Below are 21,915 nucleotides of genomic sequence, written 5' to 3'. Positions count from 1 at the left end.
CTGTGGAGTGGCTGTGTTGTCGGGTGTAGTTTCTGGAGACCCCGCAGCAGCAGGGAAGTCCACACCGCTAAATGCCCGCCCATGCCAGGCTCTGCACTTGGCATCCACTGACACGGTAGTCCCGTGTGTTGGGCATGGAAGATGTAATGCCATGACATTCATCACTCGTTTCGTCCTCACCCAGACCACGTGAGGCTGTCTTGACTTTACCCATCTCCCTGAAGAGGAGACTGAGGCGTGTGGATGGTTCCGACGCCCTGTAGCCTCGCGGCGAGGAGAAGCTGTGAGATCCAGAATGCGCAGTCTTGCTCCCACATTAAATGAAGCGTCATGTGTGTCTCCCCCAGCTTTGCACAGGACTTGTTCTCTAGGGATTGTAGAGATGTTGATTGTCACCAAAGGATGTTGGCACCGTAGAGGTGGAGCCAGAGTTGGGCTCGGGGCGGGGATGGAGTTTGTTCTTCCTCTGCTCTGGATTGTTCTCCTTCAACCTTTGAGACCCCGAGGATGGAGAATTGTGGACAGCTGGGCTAAGCTTGGGTAACATGGTGCCTGCCACCAGTGAATGCCAGCAGGCGGTATCTTACTCTGTGTGCTCTCCTTTCTCCCTGCCCAGAGGCCCAAGAGGAAGGCTGGCCTCCCGGAAGCCAGGTCCAGCCTAGTGGTCAGTGTCGAAGGAGAGGCAGAAGGAGGGAAGGAGGGGGGCAGGAGTCTTTAGAGACCCACTGTCCTCTTCCTCGGCCACGTCACCGTTATTTTAAAATGTAATTTTATCGTTACTGTTAAGGTGTTGTACGGAGGGGCAACTATTTCATAAGTGGGGCAATGGGTACATTTCACTCTCCCCTAGTGTTCCCCGTGCGCCCCTGCCCATAGGTTACACAGCAGATTTTCACATAGTGCGCCTCTCTTTCATTCTTTTATCCTGTCCCCGGTGGCACTCGGTGGCTTCGTCTGTCACCCAGATTATAGCTGGGCCCCAGGGCCCATGTTAGCTTCTCCCAAACGGAGAAATGCTGGCCATGCAGTAATCCTCCCTCCCTGCCCTGCCTTGCCCTGCCCTCCCCCCTCCCCTCCTCTTCCCCTCTTTCCTCCCCCGTCCTGCCTGATTCTGCTGAGGTGGACAGCCTCGACGCCACTGGTCACGAGGAAGTGTTGGGACTAAACTCCTAATGGCGCATTGATTGGGTGAATTATGCTCGGTGTAATTCTGAAAATAGATTTTAAATACGTGCCTGGGGATTTGTGGGGATTTGTTACTTAGACGCTTTAACTCCATCGTGGCTCACTTGACAGATATCAGTGCGGGGAGTTTGGGCCTCAGGCCTGTCACTCATCTCAGCAGTGACCCCCAAAGGTAGGACAGGGAGCAGGGTGGAGGGTTTGACCCAACGTGCAGAGGCCCTCCCATTCCTGCCTGTCTCTTGATGGGGTCTCGAGGAGCGTGAACTTGGATGAAGCATCAACTGTGAACCGCTCAGTATATTTAAGCTGGAACGATGATGCCTAAATTACAGGTTCCCACCTGTCCTGGAGCTGTCAGTCCCTCCAGGGATCAAATGAATGTGAAGTCCTTGGAGACTTAGCTTACCAGCCACTTGGCCAGCTCTGGCGCCATCTTGTCTTTTGACAGCCTTGGCTCCCAGGCCTGAAGGAGGGGAGCCTCCTGTATAAAGGGGTGGGTGTGTGTGTGTTTCTTTTGGTGAGTGCCAGATCAACTTGGAGACAATGGGAAAGCGAACGAGAACCCTCTGTAAGGCAGCGGGGACCATCAGCAGATAATGTAGAGACTTCTTGTAACACCCACGACCACCCACCATCTGTTTCTTTCCCTTTGGTGAATCAGAGACCCGCAATGCCTTCTACCTCGAGTGCAGGGCAGACTGGAAACAAATACGGGATGTCATAATTGAGTCTCCATGAAGGGTTTCTAAGGGGAAATTGGTCTTGGTCTTCCCTTCCTCCCTCCCTCCTTCTCTCCTTCCCTCCTTCCCTCCCAGCTTCCATTCTTCTCCTGTAAGCCTTCTGAAAGGCTGAGTCCCCATTCCCTAGAGTTAATTTCTACTCAGCGGGTGATTAGAAAAATCAGCATTCTCAGGAAGGGAGGAAGTAAAAACAAAACCTAGAAGAAAAGAAGGGAAAAATGACATTCTGCTCTAATAAAGAAATTACTGACGTCCTACATTATGAACTGTATTAATTTTTAATGGCTGAGAAGGGAGCTGATTTATAATGCATCCTTATCGGCTACTGAGCCTGTCCCCAGCTAATAAATAAATAACAGGTCTCTTGTATTAAAAGTATCCGTCATCTTCCATTGTTGGGATGTGAAGGGTGAGCAGCATTGAAGGAGAGGCCCCTGGGGGGAAGCAGGGAGGGAGGGGGGAGGAGACGTGTCCAGTGGGCGATGGCCGGGGAGGGGGGGCAGGAGCTCGCAGCCTGGCCTCAGTGTGAGACAGAATGCAGCTCATTCCTTCCTCACCATCTCAGCAAAGAAACCTGGGTCACTTCAACTCATGAATAGTTTACCGTGCACATTTCAAGTCCTGGATTTTCTGTTAACACTCTCCCCCCGTCCCCAGCCTGTGGATTGCTTCCTTACATCCTGATATGGGGCACATTTGGGGCTCCAGGTCCCCTCAAGGTTCTGGGACAGTGCCGCCAGGATTCCGAAGTCCGTCTTCTTGCAGAGGGTGAGCTGTGATTCGCGGACTGGGCTTGCTTGTTGTGTGGCTCTCAGGAAACCAAACCAATGAAGGGAAACACCAGAGACAGTGCCTCTGATTCCATGGCACAGGGTATTTTTTGGGGGTGTGTGTGTGGTGGGGGGAGGTTAGAAAAATAAGAAGAAAGTTAACAATCACTTCGAATACCCCACCCCCTGCCCCGGGTGACAAATGCTGTGGACATTTTGGTGGGCTGCCTCTGCAGAGCTCCCCACACACGCAAGCAAGTGACACGGGAGGCCACACACATTCCGACCTGGATAAGACACAACAATGAGACCGGGCTGCATGGGGTTTGATCATCTAAAATGTCATTTACCGGCGTCTCATTAGCCTTTATTTCCTGTCGTACCTATTTTTAGTAGCTGTGTGTGCGTGACGGGCAGAAGTCACACCAGGGCCATCATAGAAATAGCATCCTCCTGTTCCTCTGTGGCTACAGTAACTGCACAGTAAACACTGTGCTGGGAGAATGAGAACAAAGGAAAGTCTCGCACAGACCTTGTAATTATGGAGCAACTTCTATGCAGTGCAAGGACGATGCGACAAACATGGGCTTCGTGTTTGCCCGCTAGAGTCCACACTCCAGCTGGGAGACAGCCAAAAAATAGGTCTAGGTGTTACAAGCGCAGTGCAATGAGACCCGCAACTAGAGGGTCTGTCCACTCAGAGAGCAATGGCTTGTCTAGAGAGCAGGGGCTTGGGTGAGTGACCGCAGAGCAGGAAATGCTCGCACGAGAAAGCTGTGCAGGGACATGGCTTGGCAGAGTTGCAAAGGAATGGTGTTCCAGGCTATTCTCCGCTGCAATAACAGGCTGTGGAAGGTTGGGGTGATTCCAGAGAAGGTAGGAGGGAATCCTGTGGCTGGACAGCTTAGCTCAGCTTATTGAACAGTGACTTTGAGTTTCTTTAGAGGACTGGTACTTCAGTAGTTCAAGGATGTGTTGACCATTCTTGGAACTGTTATTGGTTTCGCAGAAGCCCTTGAGAAGTGAAGGAGCTATCAACATTCTAATAATTTTTTTTCTTTTTTTAAAAAAAGGTCAAACAACATCTTACTGGTGCATTCCTGTAACTCCAGCACTCGGAAGACTGAGGCAGTAGGGAAAGCCAGCCAGCCTGGACTATTACAGCTGAGTCTTTGTCTCACAAGTCATAATAATAATTTTTTTAAAAAGGTTAAATCAAGTTGGAAATTAGGAGTATGGGTTAAAACAGACAAAGACAGTCCCCTGTTCCAGCAAGGAGACAAAGCCCTCACTCAAGACACCTTTCAGCACAAGGAGTGGTATTTAGAAAACGAGAGGCTTACTAAGGGTCGTTAGAGGTTTATCTTCTGATTTATTTATATTGTCCTCCTAGGCTCATGGAAATGGAAGTTTGCCTGGATTTTAAGACAAGCGTTTCTATCTTTTTCATGTAGGAATTTATTTCTTGACTTATTGTGTGTGGTTCTAAACATAGATAGAACAATGCCTTTTGCTTTTCACAAAGAAAGAAAGAAAGGAAAATCCAAGCTGGTAAGAAAGCTCAAAGACCACATCCTGCTTTGAACGTGCCATGTGTTTCAGTAGAAGTAAGCATGGCAGAATCCTGGAAACATTTCTTCCCCCAAACACGGGAAGAACTTTATTATTGTTGTTATTATTATTATTATTTTATTTTTTTGCCTTCAAGTCTTGGGCCCAGAACCTTTCCAGCCTTAGGACTTGGCTGAAAGCAGTATTTCATCCTTTAATTCTGTTCCACATCACTTCCTTATGGGACATGGATGGTTTCGAATCTTCCCAAGACCTGAGGGATGATCCATTGAGACTTTTCTGTAGCCTCCTGGTGTGGAAACCCAGAGCGAGATAGAGGCACGGTTTAATAACAACAGTTCAGCCCCGTAGGTTTGCTGGGAGGGCAGAATGGGGCTGAGGACTGATGGCTTTTGTCCCTTCCAGCTCCTCACTGCTCCTGAGCCTGTAAGTGGAAATGCAATCTTTTCATTTCCCCAAGAGAAGTCGATTTTGGTCCGGGCCATTGAATAAGGAAAGTCTGATGAACGTGAACTGTCTTGATTCAGGTGCAGTAATGGCCACAGAAATTGCTTTTAGAGTCTTTGGGGGAATTCTGCATCTGAACCTGGACGCCGGCCTTATCAAGTACAGTTGGTTCTAACACTCCTACAGATTTTAAGTCCCTCAGACCCGGTGCGCTGCTCGGTGATTTCAGCAACAGGATAAGGGACACACCCCTCTCTTCAGAGACACTGGTACCATCTTCATATTCCATTTGGCTTCTTGAAGTCAGGAGCTGCTGCAGACATCTCAGAATGTGACCAGGAATGGCGTAGGGTTAAAAGGGGTAGACGGCATTGTTTAGGAGGAGAAGCATTGCACTTTTCTGGCAGTGCTTGAGACTCAGGGTCTCTGACTTTCTAGGCGAGTCCTTCAGCTTGGAGACATGCCCTTTGCTCCTGGTTGTGTTAGCTGTTATTGACACGGGGCCTTGCTTTATGTCGGATGACCTGGCTATGCCCTCCCTCCTTCCGTGTCCTTGCATCATCTCGGCACCCAGCCAGGTATTTCCTCCTGAGATAACAGACATACACTACCTTGCTGAGTCCAGTGAGTGAGACCGGGTGTCCTAGGAAACAAGTCTTGGCCTGGAGTTCTCAGGACTTGCGAGCCCCGAGTCCTTCAGTGAGGCCCTGTAACGTCTCACCCGCCCAACGCCGTGGTGCAGGGCTGCTGCAAACACTGGCCGCAGAGCACAGCCCCAGAGCCTCCTGCCTGCGTCAGCAGCATCTTGTCTGATCTGTGAAGAAAGCATAGCACATTAAAAAAATGGTTGCTAACAAATACATCTTGAAAAGATTCACATATTTCTAGTTTCTCTGGAAGTAGAAATTGCTGGCAAAACTGGTTTATATTCCTGCGCAGCGGCTGCCAGCTGAAACACCGAGGCCAGTTCTCCCTGACAGAGCATGCCTTTTCCTTCTTGCTGGAATCCCCCTTGTCCTTCATTCCCTCATGCCCCCCCCTCCCCCCGCCTCATTCATACTGCTGCTCTCACCTGACCTCCCTCCCTCCCTCCCCCCCCCCCGTTCTGTGTTCCCATCCTGTGTTCCTCTCCACTCAATCACTCAATATTTCTTTCCCTGCACCTCTGCCTTCCTTCTTCACACGCTCTTTTCTTTTAACTCAAGGGACAGGGCAGATGGACTTGATATGTTCTGCGTGTAGTGATAATATATTACAGAAGGAATAGGATGTTACTCGAGGATGAGGCAGAGGTGTGTAAAGTGCCCTGCATGTGACCATACGAGTCAACTCATGCCACCACCATCACAAACTATCCTCTTATCGGTAACCAGCTGCTGAATTCAAGTCCTTGAATATGTCACGAAGCTGGAGGTTTTTCCAGGTATCTTTAAAAGCATCAAGGACGATGGTCATGCTCTCTCCGCCATAAATTCACATGGGTGGAGGTCAGGGCAGCAAAGCAGAGATGCAAGCTTGAAGTCCTTCTTCAGCCGAGAGTCCTTTCGTCTCGCTCTCTTTCTCTCATGAGTCCAGGAGGTGGGCAGCTGGGTATGGGGGGGCGCGGGGAGGTGGTGTTAGAGAGGCTGATCTGTGAAGTCTGGGATATCTGAGCTGCCCTTAATGGGAAAGGAATCTTCTAGAAGGGAGCCTGATGGAAGGCGATGCCCATGGAAGGTGGGTCTTGTTATTCCATTTCCTGGTAATAGTCAGGATACTATTTCAGTAACTGAGATGGGTTTATGAATAATGGAGCACGAATCGGGGGTTATAGCATCTGTTTAAGCCAAGGATTCACTGCAGGTAGGGACGAGCTCAGCCCTCACGAGTGACGAGAGACTGGGATTGAGAAGGGAAACCGACTTTTGTGGTGAGCTGGCTCGGGTGAGATTTACCTCCACGACACGTCTCTGCAACGTATCCTTGGTGCTGAGCGTCTCTAAGGTGGGGCTGCCAGTACAGCGTGGTGACCAGAGGCTGTGAAGTGGTGAACTGGCATGCGTACAGATGTGGACAACCCCAGCTGTGTTGTCTTCTCAAGTGGTGCGTCTGTGCTGTGTGCCGGCTCCTCTGTCACTGAGCAGATGCCTCTTGGCTTTCGTCCCCAAGTAAGGCCATCCCCTCATCTCCTGGCTTTCCTTGAGCTTATTCTCTGCTGAGCCCTCTTTTTGTCGAACTGTGGTCCTGCCTGATGATCTGTCAGTCTCCTTTCCACCAGTTCCTGGTAGCCTCGAGACAGATGCTTCTGGAAGGAAGCTGCCTCCACTGATAAGCCGAAAAAGCACTTTGTCTAGAAAGATATCTGAGACGTATAAGATACTAATAGCTTCACCCCAGCGCCATTCACAGTCCCTTTCCAAGTTATACTTCGTGGGGGGGTGGAGAGAGAGAAGAGAGAGGCCTTAACTAGAGAGGTTGCATACAAAAGGTATTTTTCTTGGGTAACGGGATAGATTCTGAACACAGCTGCTCCTGTGAGATCTTGAGGGAAGAGGTCCCCGGAAACAAGTTCGCTGTCTGCCTCCCACAAAGTCCTGGTGCACATCCGCGTAGAGGAGCCTAGACGGTCCTTAAAGAAATGTGCCATGCGCGCCTTAGCCTTGGACGTAACCATGTCTGCTTGAGGACACATCTCTGCAAATTCATTACCCCGCCTCTGGTCGGTTGCTAGTGGATGGTCAGAGATGGACATCTGAGTGGAAGGGAAATGGGGTGTTATAGAGTTTGAGGTGCAGTCTACCTAGTTGTGGTGCTGGTGGTGGGGGAGCAGGACTTGCGTTCTTTCCTTTGTAGCTTGTTGGTGGTGTGTTTTGATAACGCTTGGCAATGTGTTGGTGTGTGTGTGTGTGTGTGTGTGTGTGTGTGTGTGTGTGTGTGTGAAAGTAGCAGATAATTGTGACTGTCTCTTTAAAGAATATTATTCAGTATATTCTAAGTTTCTTTCCTAGGATTTTCAGGGGACCCCCCCCCCAGTTGCCTACATGGAATTTTCTTTCTATTGTCAGTGTAAAGGTCATGTACAGAGGGGTGACAGTTACATAAGTCAGGTGAACAATCCAGCGTTGCCCCTTCCCTTGCTCTCTCCCAGTTTTCCCCTCCCATCCCCACCCACAAGTTGTGTCATTTATTGTCACCATGGCGTCCAGGGGGTGCCACCCATTTGCCCCTTGTCCTGTCCACCCCCTTCTCCTTTCTCTTCACTCTGGTTCCCACAGCCCTGAGCCATTCACTCCTTTAGGATTTTTACCAGGCTTGACTTTTCCTTATGGAGAGCGTGCTTGGTTCCACCATATGTTGCGCTGGCTTAGCAGTTGTAGCATTAAAATGTTGTTTCCCAGCCCTCTGGCATCCTGGGAGAGCAGGATGTTGTAGTAATTAACTGTGTGTTAGGCTACAGGCTCCCAACTGGGCCTCAGGTCTCTGTTGTCTTTCAGTGAAGGTGGAACGAACGTAGGGTAAGTTATTTAATCTCCTATCTGTGCCGTGGTTTCTGGATAGTAAGATTAAATTCCGGAACCTATTTCATGGGATTGTGTGGTTCTAAAGGAAATAAACCTGGCAATTTCCTAGAACAGTGCCTGGTACACAGGTCATTCTCAGTTCAGGCGTGTTTTTCGGTACCCCCTTTTAAAGCACACTAGCATTCGCTTTGGGGGCTTAAAGATGTGGATAGTTTACCTAATACGTTCAGAGTAGTGTTTCAAGGTGGCTGCATCTTCACCTCCAGTCCAGCACATTCTCCCTGTGGTCCACAGCTATGAGAGGACGATGAATGATTAGCATGAATAGAATAGTCTCAGGAGGGCTCAGTGAGAGAATCCAATGGCATTTTTATCTCTCTCTGGCCCCATTCAACTCTAAGCCACGTGTTTCTGTGGCTGTTTGGTAGAGCCAAGGCTTTTTTTGTGGACCTCAAAGTCTTCCCATATCTGGCTTTGGTAGATTTTGCGAAATGCCAGCCACTTTGGTGTCTGGGTTTGAGTTTGCTAGCAAAACGTCCTTCCTCTTCTGGCACCGGAAATCTGCTTTATTTTTTATTTTTTTTCAAGCAAGAAAAAGTTTTCATCGTCTCATAATGACAAAGGATTATTTAACAGAAGTTTTCTCCTGTGCAAGCTATGCAGAAATCTGCTTTAAAATAATTCTGAATACAGTAGGCTGAGATTTACCTGGATATCCAGGCTTCTTTCATTTTCTTTCCCTTTTCTTTTTGGTTCTAGGACTTGAATTCAGGGCCCGGGTGCTGTCTCGTGAGTTGTGTTACTCAAGGCAAGGCTAGCATGCTTACCATTTTGAGCCACAGAACCACTTCCAAGCTTTAGGTGGTTAATTGGAGAGAAACGGCTCATCTCTAGAGCTTGCTTCAAACCATGATCCTCAGATCTCAGCCTCCTGAGTAGCTAGGATTACAGGCGTGAGCCACAGGAACCGGCTTCTTTTTATTTTTCATTGGTTCCGTAGGACTAAGCCATTCCAGTTCATAAGAATTAAGAATAATCCATTAGAATCTGTTTTCTAAGTTTATATATATATATATATATATATACATATATATTAGGTTTTCTGTTGAGTTGGCTTTTTAAAAAAAACAAAACCAATTTCCTTTTATTTCAAGGTGAGGTTAACAGTGAAATTGTACATCTATTTGTTTATTGCTTTGCTTTCGCACTCAAAGATTCAAAAAACAAATTTATACGATGGATGGAAACAGAAGTTTCCAGAAGTTCTCCTAATGTTAATTCCTAGTTGGGAGTAGGATGGGCTATGGGTCTGAATATGGCTCTCCGGTTCTCTTTGTAATTCTTGGCAGCCTCCCATCGCTGGGGAAAGAGGGGGTCATAAACACCATCGCAGCTTCTCCATTTCCTTGAGGGCAGGGTCCAGCTGCTGGAGAAAGTGTCTTGAGCAAGGTCTCGCGTTATCCGCCTGGTGACTGAACTTACATCTGTCCTTTGAGGTATTATAGTGGCACAGTTCTCCTGAGTGAGCCTCGTTGCTATGTAGCGTGAGTGGTGAGAACTCAGAATAGCCTATCTTATAGACTTGGGACTTTGAACCATGTGCTATCTCTGATAAGAGAGGAAACCCTTTTCTATGAGAGTTGGCCGGAATGGTGAGCCTTCTCCAGGAATCTTTCCAAAGCGCCCACAACGTCCCACTGGCCCCTACCACTGTGTATACAGCATACGTTTTCATGTATTTCCTATCTTATGTTATTTTCATTCAGCAGCTGGTGTGTTGTTAAATGGACAGGAAAATCTAGTCTTGTTAAGATGGTAGTAGTCTCAAAATTGGTTGAGGAATCAACAAAATCCTTGTGAAAATCCAGACTGCTTCTTTTTTTTTTTTTTTGAAACCAAAATTGACACGCCAATTCTAAAACGTGTATGGAAATGTAAGGGACTCAAAATAGCCTTGCGGTCTTAGAAAAGGAGGGAAAAAATGTTGGCGGACATAAACTCCTTCATTTCTGAACTTACTAAAAAGCTGTGGTTATGGAGACAATGCCTGCCTGCCATGCATACAGACGTGTAGAGAGGGATTGGGTTGAAATCTAGAAACTGATGGGCCGTTAGGGTCAGCAAGACTGCCAAAATAATTTGTTGAAGGATTTCCAACCCATGGTACCCGAATAACCAGATATTCACAAACCAAGAAAGGAAGTTCTACTTCCTATCCTACACTGGCTGCAAAAGTGAACTCAGAATGGATCTAAATATTGACCTTTTAGAACAAAACTTAGGAGCAAATCCTCTGCCATCTTGGGTTAGACAGTCGTTTCTTAGATTTACCACAGAAGTAGATGTGCAAGTGAAAAGAAAAGAATTCATGGAGACTTCATCACCAAGGGAAGGTTTGTACCTGTTAAAGGACACCTGGAAAATAGAAGTGCCTTCCTCCAGTAGCCCAGCCCTCCCTCTTCCTCCAGCTCAGCTCTTCTTTTTGAGGCTTATTGCAACCTGATTTCAGGAGACAGTAAATCATCCAAGTCCAGAACAAATCTCATTTGACATTTTTATATTGACTCTTCTGGGGGCCTTTAATTAGCACGATCGCCGCTCAGGAGATTGTGCCAATGGACTCTGAGTTGCTCTTGGTTAGCACAATGGCTGCAGACATTTCTCCAGTTTCCGTTTCTGGCCATCCCTGAGAGGATCTGATTAAAGACAATTAATGTGTATAATAGGGGACCACTGGGTGAGTTGACTTGAATTTAAAAAAGACACCCACAATAGAAATGTATATTATTCCCAAAACTTCACTCCGAAGGGTCTAACTGGGACTGTTTGCTGAGTGTCTTTCCACAGCCACGGTACACACACACACACACACACACACACACACACACACACACACACACACACACACACACACATACTGTTGTCATTGGTCTTAGTCTTTCCCCGGGTCTTATCAAATCTAGAGGCCTTTTGATGTTCTGCGGTGTGGCTAGTGGTCACTGGTTACTCTAGAAAGCCCTGAGAGGGCCCAGAACCGACTCCCCCTACCCCATTTAGCATTTAATCAGATGACAAGTTTTAACTGGCATAAATTCTGCCTTTTCATTACTCTGGCATCCTTCCTCTGGGCTATCCCGTGATCCTAGCCTTCATTTCTTGCTTTTCCAGCCTGATTAGAGTCACCTTTTAACCGAGGTGCCTGTCGAATCCAACCTGCCCGCCTGTTTCTGTTGAGCTCTTGAGCTCGGAATGGTATTTACATTTTTAAGTGATTGGGAAAACCGCAGAAGAATCATCTTCCATAATCCCTGAAGATTCTACGGAATTCAAATTCGACTGTCCATAAATAAAGTTCATTGGAACTCAGCCTCGCTGGCTCACCGTACACCAAAGGTGGTTGAGCAGAGTTAGCTGCGGTGAGGATCTGCTTGCTGGCTGGCCTGTCCTCTTCTTCCATTCCCTTTTTATCTGCTCTCAGCTCATGCTGGCTTTCAAACCCTTCAAGGCCTACCGGTGGCCTCAGCCCCTAATGTCTCTCATCCCCTCCCAGTCTTTTCCCAGAGGCATCTTGCACCTCCATGTTGAGACCGTAACATGGCTTACCTTGATTTTAACTCACCTATTTTAGCTCGCTAGAGAGAGATGCCATAGAAAGCACGTTGGATTGACTTAGAACAAAAGGAATTTAAGTGTTTCTCACCTCTGGAAGCCAGAGGCCTGGGCTGGAGGTGTTAAGAAGGAGGCCCAAGGGCAGGCTCTATTCCGGGCCTCCCCTTCCAGGTTCCTGGCTGTTTGCTGGCAGTCCCACACATTTCTTGACTTGAATATGCCTTCCCAGATCTCCACTTCCTGTTCCCTGGGCCTCGTCTGCCCCGCTGTCTGTCTGTCTCTGTTTCCCAATTTCCCTTTATTTAAGGAAGCAGCTGGATTAGGGCCTACCATGATTTCATTTTTTTCTGATCATCTGCATACATACCCTGTTTCCTAATGAAGTTCTGCTTTGAGCAACTGGAGCCATGGATTTTTGGGGTGGGGGTGGGGGTAGGGTGGGAAGGTAGAATTCAACCCTTAACAATCCTGCCTGCCTCAGGCTTTGTTCGTGCTGCCTTCATCTTCTAGAACCTTCTCTCCACGTATATCTGGCTGACAACCACCTTTATCACCCCTCCTTACCCACTGTCACACCATTAATCGTTCCTCATTAAGATCCCCCCCCTTCCGTGGTGGGAAGGGGCGGCTCTCTTTTCTAGTCCCCCTTGTTGTAAATTACTTGCGGTGGGATCTCAGTTGGCTGTGAGTCTCCATCCTTTTTCTCTTCACCTTGGCTCTTGGAAGGTTTCTAGTTCAGATGTTGGTGAAGTAGTTAGAAAGGCGTAGCCCTCCCATTCTTGGCACTGGGGTCTTTGGCTTCTTTTGGAAGTCACTGTTTCTGTTCAACCTTTCTGTTACCTCTCCCTCTCTTCATCCCAGCTGGGAGATTAGGAGACCCTGGACACCGTGGACTCACTTAGAGGGGTGGAGCACAAGGCAGGCAGGGCTTTGCGTGCGCTGGGACATCTGCCACATTTAAGGGACTGTGACAACTGCAGTGTGCAAACTGTGTGTGTGTGTGTGTGTGTGTGTGTGTGTGTGTATGTTTTATTAAATTACAAAAAAGGGCTCAAGGAAGGCTATGTACCCAGGCTGCCACTGAAAGATGTTTTGAAGGAACATTCCTCCTCCTCCTCCAACTTCACCTCCCTGTCATTTTCAATAATTCCATCATGATCTCTGAGCGTGGGAATTTAGAGCCAGGAAAGCCAACTCCTAGGCTCCTATTATTTAATTTTTAAGGCTATAAATTTAGAATGAGCCAGCAATGTGATTCTATTAGCCCATAACCCTTATCTAAGATAATCTGCTTAAAATTGATACCAGCTCGGGGATTTGGGGCTTTATTGATTGTATTTCCTGCTAGGCTCTGGCCTTTTTTGCGTCCTGCTTATCGAATCCTGGAGAACATGACCGTGACCTCACCAAAAGTCTGGCACCTGGGGTACCAGGATGAGACTTGAACACGTTTGCTCTGGATGCCACATGGCCAGGCATCCAGGGATAAGAGGTATTAGTATTCAGATATCACTCCCTTTTTAAAAAGATTCTTCCCGTACCTCACAGAGTTATTCTGAGGCTCACATAATTGCTATTTACAACCTTTTATAAGTAGATGGGCTTTGCCGTTGCCCAGATAGTGCAGCAGAATTTGAAATGAACATGGCATGTTGTTGCATTTTGAGTTCCAGATAACTGGGGAAAAATGTAGAAACTCATCACTAACTGCCAGGTGACTTATCAAGAAAGTGCATTTTGATGGCATCTCACCTATTCAGGGGGTTGAGATAAGAGGATCCCGGTTCAAAGCCAGCCTGGGCAGGAAAGTCCAGGAGACTCTGATCCCCAGTGAACCACCAGAAAACAAGAAGTGGAGCTGTGGCTCAAAGTGGTAGAGCCCTAGCCTTGAGCAAAACAAGCTCAGGGACAGCACCCAGGCCCTGAGTTCAAGCCCCAGGACTGGCGTGTGCATGAGTAGATTGGAGCTGGTGATTTAGGGGTTGAGTGAGAATCGGGTGAGAGTAAAAAGCTAGACGATAAACCACCAGGTCTGAGACATCCCATGGGAGCAAGGACAGAAGTTGGAGGGTGAGGCGTGGTTGTCTCTGAGTTCCACCAGAACGGAAAGTGTGAAGGCAGGAGGTCTGGGAGACAGGGAGTGTGGTGGGGCCCAGATGATAGCCTCGGCTTTCTGGACAGCACGCAGGGGGGCCTTGAACCCTTAGAGGTGTAAAGGATCAGTGCCAGTCATGGATTGGCGGAAATGAAATGCTGGATGGATCAGCTTGAGACGTTCAGCCTGAGGAGCGAGGCTGCCAAGGGACCAACCCTGTCACGTCACCCTAGAGTGGGGGTGGCTGTGAGAGAGCTCGGGCTAGCACTTGTTGAACTCGGCCGTGATTGGGCTGTCCACCTGACTAGTTCTTTTTTAAATCATCTGTGATAAAGATAATGATTTTCTCTCTCATCGTGAGAAAATTGAAGGCTCAGATATCTTCAGTAATTTACTCCAGGCTTTCTAGGTCACACAGAACGGGTAGGTTTTTGTAGGACTGAGCTAGGAAAGCCAGGCCATTCTGTCTCCATATTTTTCTGTCTTTATTCTCTCCTCCCCACCACACACCCCTGCCCACACCCAAGTATTTATCTCAGTAAAGGTATGTGTTCAAGAGAGAATTTAAAACACACATTTGGAATCTCATCTTGGTGCACAGAAGGGCAGCGAGGGAGGCTTTGGCAAGAAACCAGGGTGGATAAAGAGCCGGCCTTTCAGAAAGGGAGAGCGGTGGGTAGGTGGGTGGGGGAGTGGGGGGAGGTTGAGACCCTGCGTTTCTCGCAAGATCCTAGTGTTACTGCTGCTGGTGTCACCACGGGACTCTGAGCATCCACGGGTGAGAGAATCCCCCTTAGGGGAGTGAAGCCACCAGAGAGAGGAGCAGCAGAAAGGTAGGAAGAGGACCCCGGAGTTGACACGTTCTTTATGAACATCCTGGAGCGCTGGGGGTGGTTGTGAAGGCTCCCCCCACCCCCGATCAGATCCAAGAGGGTCCTTCAAAGCCTTGAGGTTTCTGTGCAAGGAATAGAACGTGGCTGGGCGAGAGGTCAGCGTGTGGCCGGTGGCAAAAGGCTGGCACTTGGGGAAAGGGAGAGATAGGATGGCATTGGACGGTGTGCAGAGCAGGGACACAGCTTTATCGGAAGAAAGGACAGGCGTGGGCATGTGGAAAGACGGAGGTGGCTGTGTGTGGATTTTGGTACAGAAAGGAGAGAATACCCTGAGGAAATAGGAAATCACTGAAGAAGGACGTCGCAGATGGGATCAGAATGGGTTCTGGTGAAGGGGCCAACTTGGCCACCTAGAGAGAAGCTCCAAATACCCAGGCTCTGCTCAAGACCACGCGGCAAAGTCCGTGTCGAAGGGACTTACCTCTCCTACTGCAAGGACACGCTAACCACCCTCCCCACAGGAAGCAGAAGAAGTAGCCAGACCCCCAAATGGGAGAAGTAGCTCGAGAGCCAGAAGATGCCGCAGAACAGTGAGGAGCTGAGTGCACATTCATTCTCAGCCTGGACTCAGTCTGGAGGCTTAAAAAGTAAGGGTAGAGATTTAGCCCTGGAAGGACGTGCAGATTTATAGGAGCTGCAGGTTGTCAGAGATTCTAATTGGACTCATTGCTTGAAGGCCTCCTGTTGAATGTGTGTGTATGTGTGGGAGGTTCTCACCCAGTCCACCCTTCCTAGCCACAGAGTCTACCCCGGGACATTACAGCTTCAAGGTTTCTGTAGCTTACAAGGACCTTCATAGCACATTTGTTACCAGAGGGACACAGGACCTCTGTAATGGCTCCATCACACCGTTCTGCTTTTTGGCCTTCTGTATGACAAGTTGGGAAACACAGGAGGGCACAGCCATCTGAAGATATGCAAACCCTGTGTTCGAGCCATAGGTCTCTCAGTGATCTTCAGCACGCTTCTTGTGAGGGAATCTGAGCAGGGCGCTCTCCTCCCCTGTAGAGTTTTGTCCCTGGCTGTCTTCCACTGTGAGCTAGGCCAAACCTCTCTTCACAATTCCTAACCATGTCCAGAAGAAACACGTTTAGTATTACAGTCGGTCACATGGAGGTGAGGGATGGGAATTCCCGGGTCATTAAAATGCACCCATAACCTGACGCCGATTGAGAAGTTTCAGGCTCCAGTGGGCAGGCTAGCCCACTGGGCAGGTATTGTGCTTATTTGTTCAGGGGTGATAGGCAGAAGGGAGTGGTGGGAGATACCACAAACTCCAGAACACACGCCTTGTGTAAATGGAGCAGCCACCATGGCTGGCTGCTCACTCCTGTGCAGAGATGTTGTGCCAGGGCTCAGATTTTCAAGGGAAGCTAAAAATGGGGATATTCATGTAATTCTCCAAGTTTTAAGTGCTAACAACTAAGTAAAAAAATTGAGAGAGAGAGAGAGAGAGCGAGCACTCAGGCATATGGCTCAGGTTTGCAGGCTCAGAATGGTAGGAGTTAGGAGTTTTAAGTAATGTGGTTTTTGCCAGTGGAATAATAGCTCGTTGTAAGGATGTTGTTGATATTAGGAGCTGGACTGAACTCATTGGAAGAGAGAGGCTGGCGTCGGGGTCTCTTGTCGTGGGGGCATAGCTGCAGGAACTGGCCCCTGTGGAGGCAGTGGGCTCTCCGTTGGACACAGGAGTAGGGTCCCAACTTCTGTCCTTCCGTCCTGAGGAAGCTTCACTCCTCCTCTTCACGTCCTCCCCCTCCCCCTTCCCCACACCATCCTCGAGTCTCTGGCTCGCTTCTCAGGAAATGTGTGTTTAGATAGTCCCTAGGGCCAGGCTCTGTTCCGAATTACAGAGGGGCCTCCGTGCTCCCCGGTGCTCCGTGGAGTTGGGAAGGCTGTTGACAGATAGAGGCCCAGGTCAGCACGGGGGCCAGTGGACTGCTGGTGGGTGGGCAGAGTCACCTCTCCCTGGCCTGCCTTCCTGCCCTGTGCCCATCCATCTCTTTCCCCGTGTCCACTCTGGGCTCCATGTCTCCTGATCCCCTGGCTCTCCATTACCCCCCCCCACGCCACTGCCGCCCAGTAAATGTCTTTTCTTTCCTGCTCTGGGATTGTTCTGAGGCAGGTTTTGGAGCGGTGCCTCTTCTGCTATCAGGCTTCAGCACTTAGAATCTTGGAGAGGCTCCACCTGGGAAAGAGCTCCGGGGTAAACAAACTTCAGATCCCCGCTCTCATGGGGAAAAGGCAGCTTCAGAGCCCTTGGCAGAGGCTCAGCCGGGCTTGCCCCTGACCTTTCCTCCATCCCTTGGGGAGCCTTCCGGGGCTGCATGGCCCTGGGGTTTCCGTCCAAGCAGTGCAGCCTTTGGTGGATCCGGAGGTTCACGCCCTGACATGGTCAGCCGAGTCCTAGGGAGTCCGTGCCATGTCATCCGCGCTCCTTGTCACATAGCTCTCCTCTTGAACACCAGCTGGACCCCTTCTGTGGGAGATAAGAGGCCGTAAGGGAGGTGGGGAGTCCAACATGACCAGGTATCTCCCCGAGTCCTCAGAATGGCAGACGGGCATAGTTTGGGTCTCCCTGGTCCCAAGAAGGGGGTTGAGGAGCAAGCAGACAAGGAGAAGGGGGCTAGGCAAACCATTTTCCCTGGACTCTCGGACCACAGTGAGACACTCAGAGAGAGGACTCTAAAGTGTCTCCTCAAATAAACTAGGTGTCCAAACGACAGGCCCAGTGGTGTGGTTGCAGGAGCTGCCCCCCTCCCTCCCTGGAATGCCTGTGTCTGGCAGCACTGTGCACTACAGAATGCTTCCCACCATGTGTTTGTACCTGGGGCTCAATCCTGACCATTAACTGATACCCCTCCATGTCTGCCTCTTCTGCCAGGGGTCTTTTCAAACCTAGACAATCACGGGTTATTAAACTTGAAGGACAATAGAGAACATCTAGTTCCATCAGCCCACTATATATATGAGGATCCCGAGGTCCCGAGCGGGGCTGTGTCTTACCCAAAGTCACATGGTGAGTTGTCTCCTTTGATGTTTCTGTATGCCAGCAAGGCCCTGCCCCTGCCCACTGGAGTTCGTAAAACCCCAGAGATACATCCAACCTCCCCTTCCCTCCCCTCCCCCCCCCCCCATGGCCAAAAGTGGAAGCAACTTTCAGCTCTAGAGTCAGTAGTGCCCAGAGCCCGGGAAAGCACGGCGTCTCCTCCAGGGGCTCTCAGGACGCTGGTACCCATGCCCCTTCTCTTATCTGCCAAGCAGCTCTTGCTCAGGGTTCTTCCTTCTAGAAGAATGAGTTAGCCCCTCCTCTTTCACAAGGGATCCAGGCCAAACCCCCACTACTCACTGCTCCTCCTCCCTCCATCAGGGCCTTGGTTTCCAGTTTTCCCCTCCGCTGGCGATTCATTTGATGTATCTCCAGTACATACACGTATCTGTACCCAGATCTTAAGTCTCCCCCACTTCCAGCTCCCTCTGTTTCCACTCCTAGTTTTGATCTTCCTTCGGGAGGGGGTGGGGTTGGTTTTTACTTTATTTTGCTTTTTTCTGTTGTTTTTTTTTTCTCCTTTTTTTTTTGTTTGTCTTATAGGTTTCAGAGAAATTATGTTGAATCCGCTAAGTCTCCCTGGACATTCTAAGGCTCTTAACCATGGCCTCTATGTTGAGGATGTCAGTGTTTATTTCAGCAAAGGACGTCATGGCTTTTAAACACACAAAACAAAACAAAACAAATCTTCTTTGAGACGGTCTTGTTCTGATGTCAGCTTGGTGGACTGGGGCCTCAGAGCCACTGGAAGCGCTAGGCGTCGTCTTTTGTCTTTGGTCTTTTTGGATCCGAGGATTCTGAGTAGACACTGCGTGGCCCGGAGGCCTCTGCCCCCCTCACAGCACCTTTGACCACCACGAGATGGGCGTTTTCCTCCCCCTTTACTTCAGTCAACACTGTGCTCTCCCCCCCCCCCCCCGCCCCTTCCCCCTTTCTGGCCTATGAGACAACTCCTGCCACCATCTTTAGAGCCAATAGAGAGAATGGAAAACAAAAACCTGTGGACCAGGAACTATTTTCTATACATATCAGTCATTCTCTCTCTCAAAAAACGAAAATCAACCCAATCACCTCCACCTCCAGACAGTGTGATGAGTTCAGCCCAGGCATGGCCTGGCCTCCCTTTCCTGCCAAAAAGCGTGGGGTCTCCCTGGGGTGCCGTGCTGTCCTCTGGTGGCCTCGCTACCAGCCCTGCCACCTACAGAGGGGAGGAGGAGACCCAGAGGGCATCCCAGGAGAGGTGGGGACAGGAGCCCCTCTGAAGCACGGGCCCCAGCCTACGTCTCCAAGGAGAGAATGGAAGCCTATCGCTGTTTTTTTTTGTTTTTTTCCTATCGTTTGTATTTTTTGGTGGAGAAACACACACACACACACACACACACACACACACACACACACACACACACACACACACACACACACACACACACACACACAAACACGTCCCGGCCTCCCCTCTAGAGTGGCTCTGTGAGTGCCACACTAGGAAAAACGTTCCTCCTGCTGGCCCCCTTAGAGCCACAGCTCTGACGAGGGTGGCTGCAGGAGGTCTGGCCTTTCTCCTAGGACTACCAGGGACCCAGGGCCTTCCGCCTAGTCCGCACGTAGCCCTGGGATGGGCCCTCTGCCCCCCACCCCCCTCTTCCACTGATTCTTCACTCAGAACTCTTGGAGCCCAGTGGAATCGCCATTTCGAGGTCAAGATGGACTGAAGGGGAAGAGAAGTCAGACTTGGTCTCCTTCAGCCCCTTCTGGTGGCACCGGCGGGAGTGTGGCCCTGTTTTCTGGTCAATCTGTATGTTCACTCTGCTTGCTTTCATTCATGCCTTACTCCGCCGCCAACCCTCCCCGCCTCTCCCCCTTTGTCTCCCAACCCTCCATTACCCTCAGTTCTCAGCTTGACCCACTGGGGAGAGGGAAGAGGATGAGGTGTCTTGCTACGAAAGGCTGACATGCTCCCTTCCACATCAGCCTCCATGGCTGAGTGGGCTTCTGGCTGGGCCCAGACTGTCTGGCCGTGGGTCTCTGCTGAGGGAAGGAAGTTCAGGGAGTTAAGGCTCCGAGAAAGGGTTTTGTTCCCCGTGTCCTGGGAACGCTGGTTCTTTGTGGCGAGTGTTCTGCAGAGCTGGGCCTTGTCTCCACACACAGAACTTGAAGTGCTCACCTGGGATGCGGGGCACCGTCCAGGCTCCAGAATTCCCACAGTGTCACCTGAGATTCAGGTTTTCCCCAGCCCCTTCCGGCCTCCTCTCATCCTGTTCCCCTCATCTCCCCATCACATCCTGCTGACTCCCCCCACCCCCACTTGGGGTCCAGAGTCTTCTCTCAAGTGTGGCTTTAAGGAGTAAGCTTGAGGACGCTGTTTTCTTTTTAATGATTGTAAGTCATTACCTCATTTCCAGCCTCTCAGGCTCCATCCATCCCAGCATCTTTGATTCTGCCATCTTTCTCACCTTGTGCTAAGACAAATGGGGCGTTGTGTCCCCACAGAGACTTATAGGAGTGTTCAGTGTATAGTTTCTTAATAAACACTTTATTTTCTAATGAAATGACTGGATCAGACCTCTTATTTGGATTTTTTTTTGCAGAGAATATTAAAGATATAGAAAATTTCCGGTGACCCACAATTTCTTTCTTGTTTCTACTGTTTTTTTTTTTTTGTTTTTATTTAAGGAGTTACGTAGCTGTGTTCTGCTCGCTCTCAGAAGTGTTGACAATCCATTACTCTGTTGGGTAGTGAATTCTCTGGTTTATATCCTGTTCCCGTCGTAAACCTCATTGTATGTTGTGTGTGGAGAAGGGATTGGCTCCTCCGACGGGCTGATGTGGTTCACCCTCAGGGTCACACATCACCAGGGTCAGACACGAGAGTCGGTCACCGGACTCCTGTGATCTCCGCTACGGCTCTGAGACCCTCACTCAGTTGGTGTCCAGGGGCTTTTCTGGTGGCTGAGCATCTGAGACTTGGGGAGATTTAAGAATGTCTGACTTTCAGGAGACCTTCTTTTCCAGCTGATGCGGAAAGAGGCCTGAGAAGGGGACTTGGAGAGCTTCGGCAGCAAGCCCATAGGAAAATCCCTGGAGGGGGTGGGGGTGATTTTATTTCTTCCCTGTGGAGTTTGAGGACATGAACTTGCCTAGACAGAGAAAGAGCTTTTGGATTACTGGACACACACACACACACACACACACACACACACACACACACACACACACACACACACACACACACACACACACAGCTTTTGTGGGCTTCCGGAAGAGGGAAAGCCCTGAGATTCTGTCAAGACTCTGACGCTTAAATGAACTGTTACACTTTCCTACTGCTGGACCCTGGAGTCTGTCCCAGCTCGCTGGGTTGCAGAAGCCCTCTGTTAACTTAGGCACCCAGAAGATCTGCAGCTGACGCCGGGCAAGAGGGCTGTACAGCCTGGTCACTGATGACATGACGATAACTACAGGTGGACTCAGGTTGGAGATTCAGCATGGCAGGCAAGGTTGGTGCTTGTAGTCTCCCTCGATTTATTCTTGTCTTTGAGTCTACTCAGGTTAAGTCCTCTCTTTCGTGAAGGAAGGTTCCAGAGCGGGCTGTGGTGGAGGTAGACCTAGCGCTGTCTCTTCCTGTGGGCAGCGGCTGGGGATCAGACTTGGAAGAGAGGCGTCTCAAGTGCTTGGTCTGTGGGACCGCAGAGCTTGTGGTTGTTGGTGGTGCCTGAGTTTAAGGTAGAACTGCCACACTAAAAGGAGAGCCGTGTTGGCCTTGTGCTGTTCTCATGCATACTGCTGCCGTACACAGGTGGATGACTGGCTAGAAATGACCCTGCCTCCTGGAGAAGGTGGGAGAGCCACATAGCCACCTGGCAGGATGGGTCAGACCGGTGAGATGAGAGGCCAGGACGGCACGCGTGGGCTGGGTTAGAAGTTAGGGGATAAGAAAGTTGACCAGGTGGCTTGTCTGGTGGCTTTGGTCCTTGTTGACACCGAGTCCTGTGTGGCCAGTGAGAAGGGTCAGGAATGGCATCCTGAGAAGTGGCCGTGGATATGAGACACGCAGA

The 21,915-nt window shown here is 49.7% G+C and overlaps 1 protein-coding gene across 4 annotated transcripts in view; it reads left to right on the top strand.

The window, feature by feature from the left end:
* Positions 1 to 21,915, top strand: part of Ntrk3 (neurotrophic receptor tyrosine kinase 3) — a 178,328-nt gene that overhangs the window by 103,346 nt on the left and 53,067 nt on the right. Inside the window, exons 13-14 of one of the 4 annotated variants that reach the window (XM_090321691.1) lie at positions 17,696 to 17,830; positions 18,404 to 18,530. The exons of 2 other annotated variants lie outside the window; for them this stretch is intronic. In XM_090321691.1, coding sequence (XP_090177817.1) covers positions 17,696 to 17,830; positions 18,404 to 18,522 — 254 coding nt within the window. In that variant the 3' untranslated portion in view covers positions 18,523 to 18,530. Of the gene's footprint in view, positions 1 to 17,695; positions 17,831 to 18,403; positions 18,531 to 21,915 lie in introns of those variants that run through there. One more of the 4 variants, XM_090321692.1, reaches the window with a different exon arrangement.

Source organism: Megascapheus bottae, chromosome 30 (genome assembly GCF_031878675.1).
Source record: "Megascapheus bottae isolate mThoBot1 chromosome 30, mThoBot2.hap1, whole genome shotgun sequence".
Taxonomy (NCBI): domain Eukaryota; kingdom Metazoa; phylum Chordata; class Mammalia; order Rodentia; family Geomyidae; genus Megascapheus; species Megascapheus bottae.
This window is presented reverse-complemented; position numbering and strand designations above follow the sequence as displayed.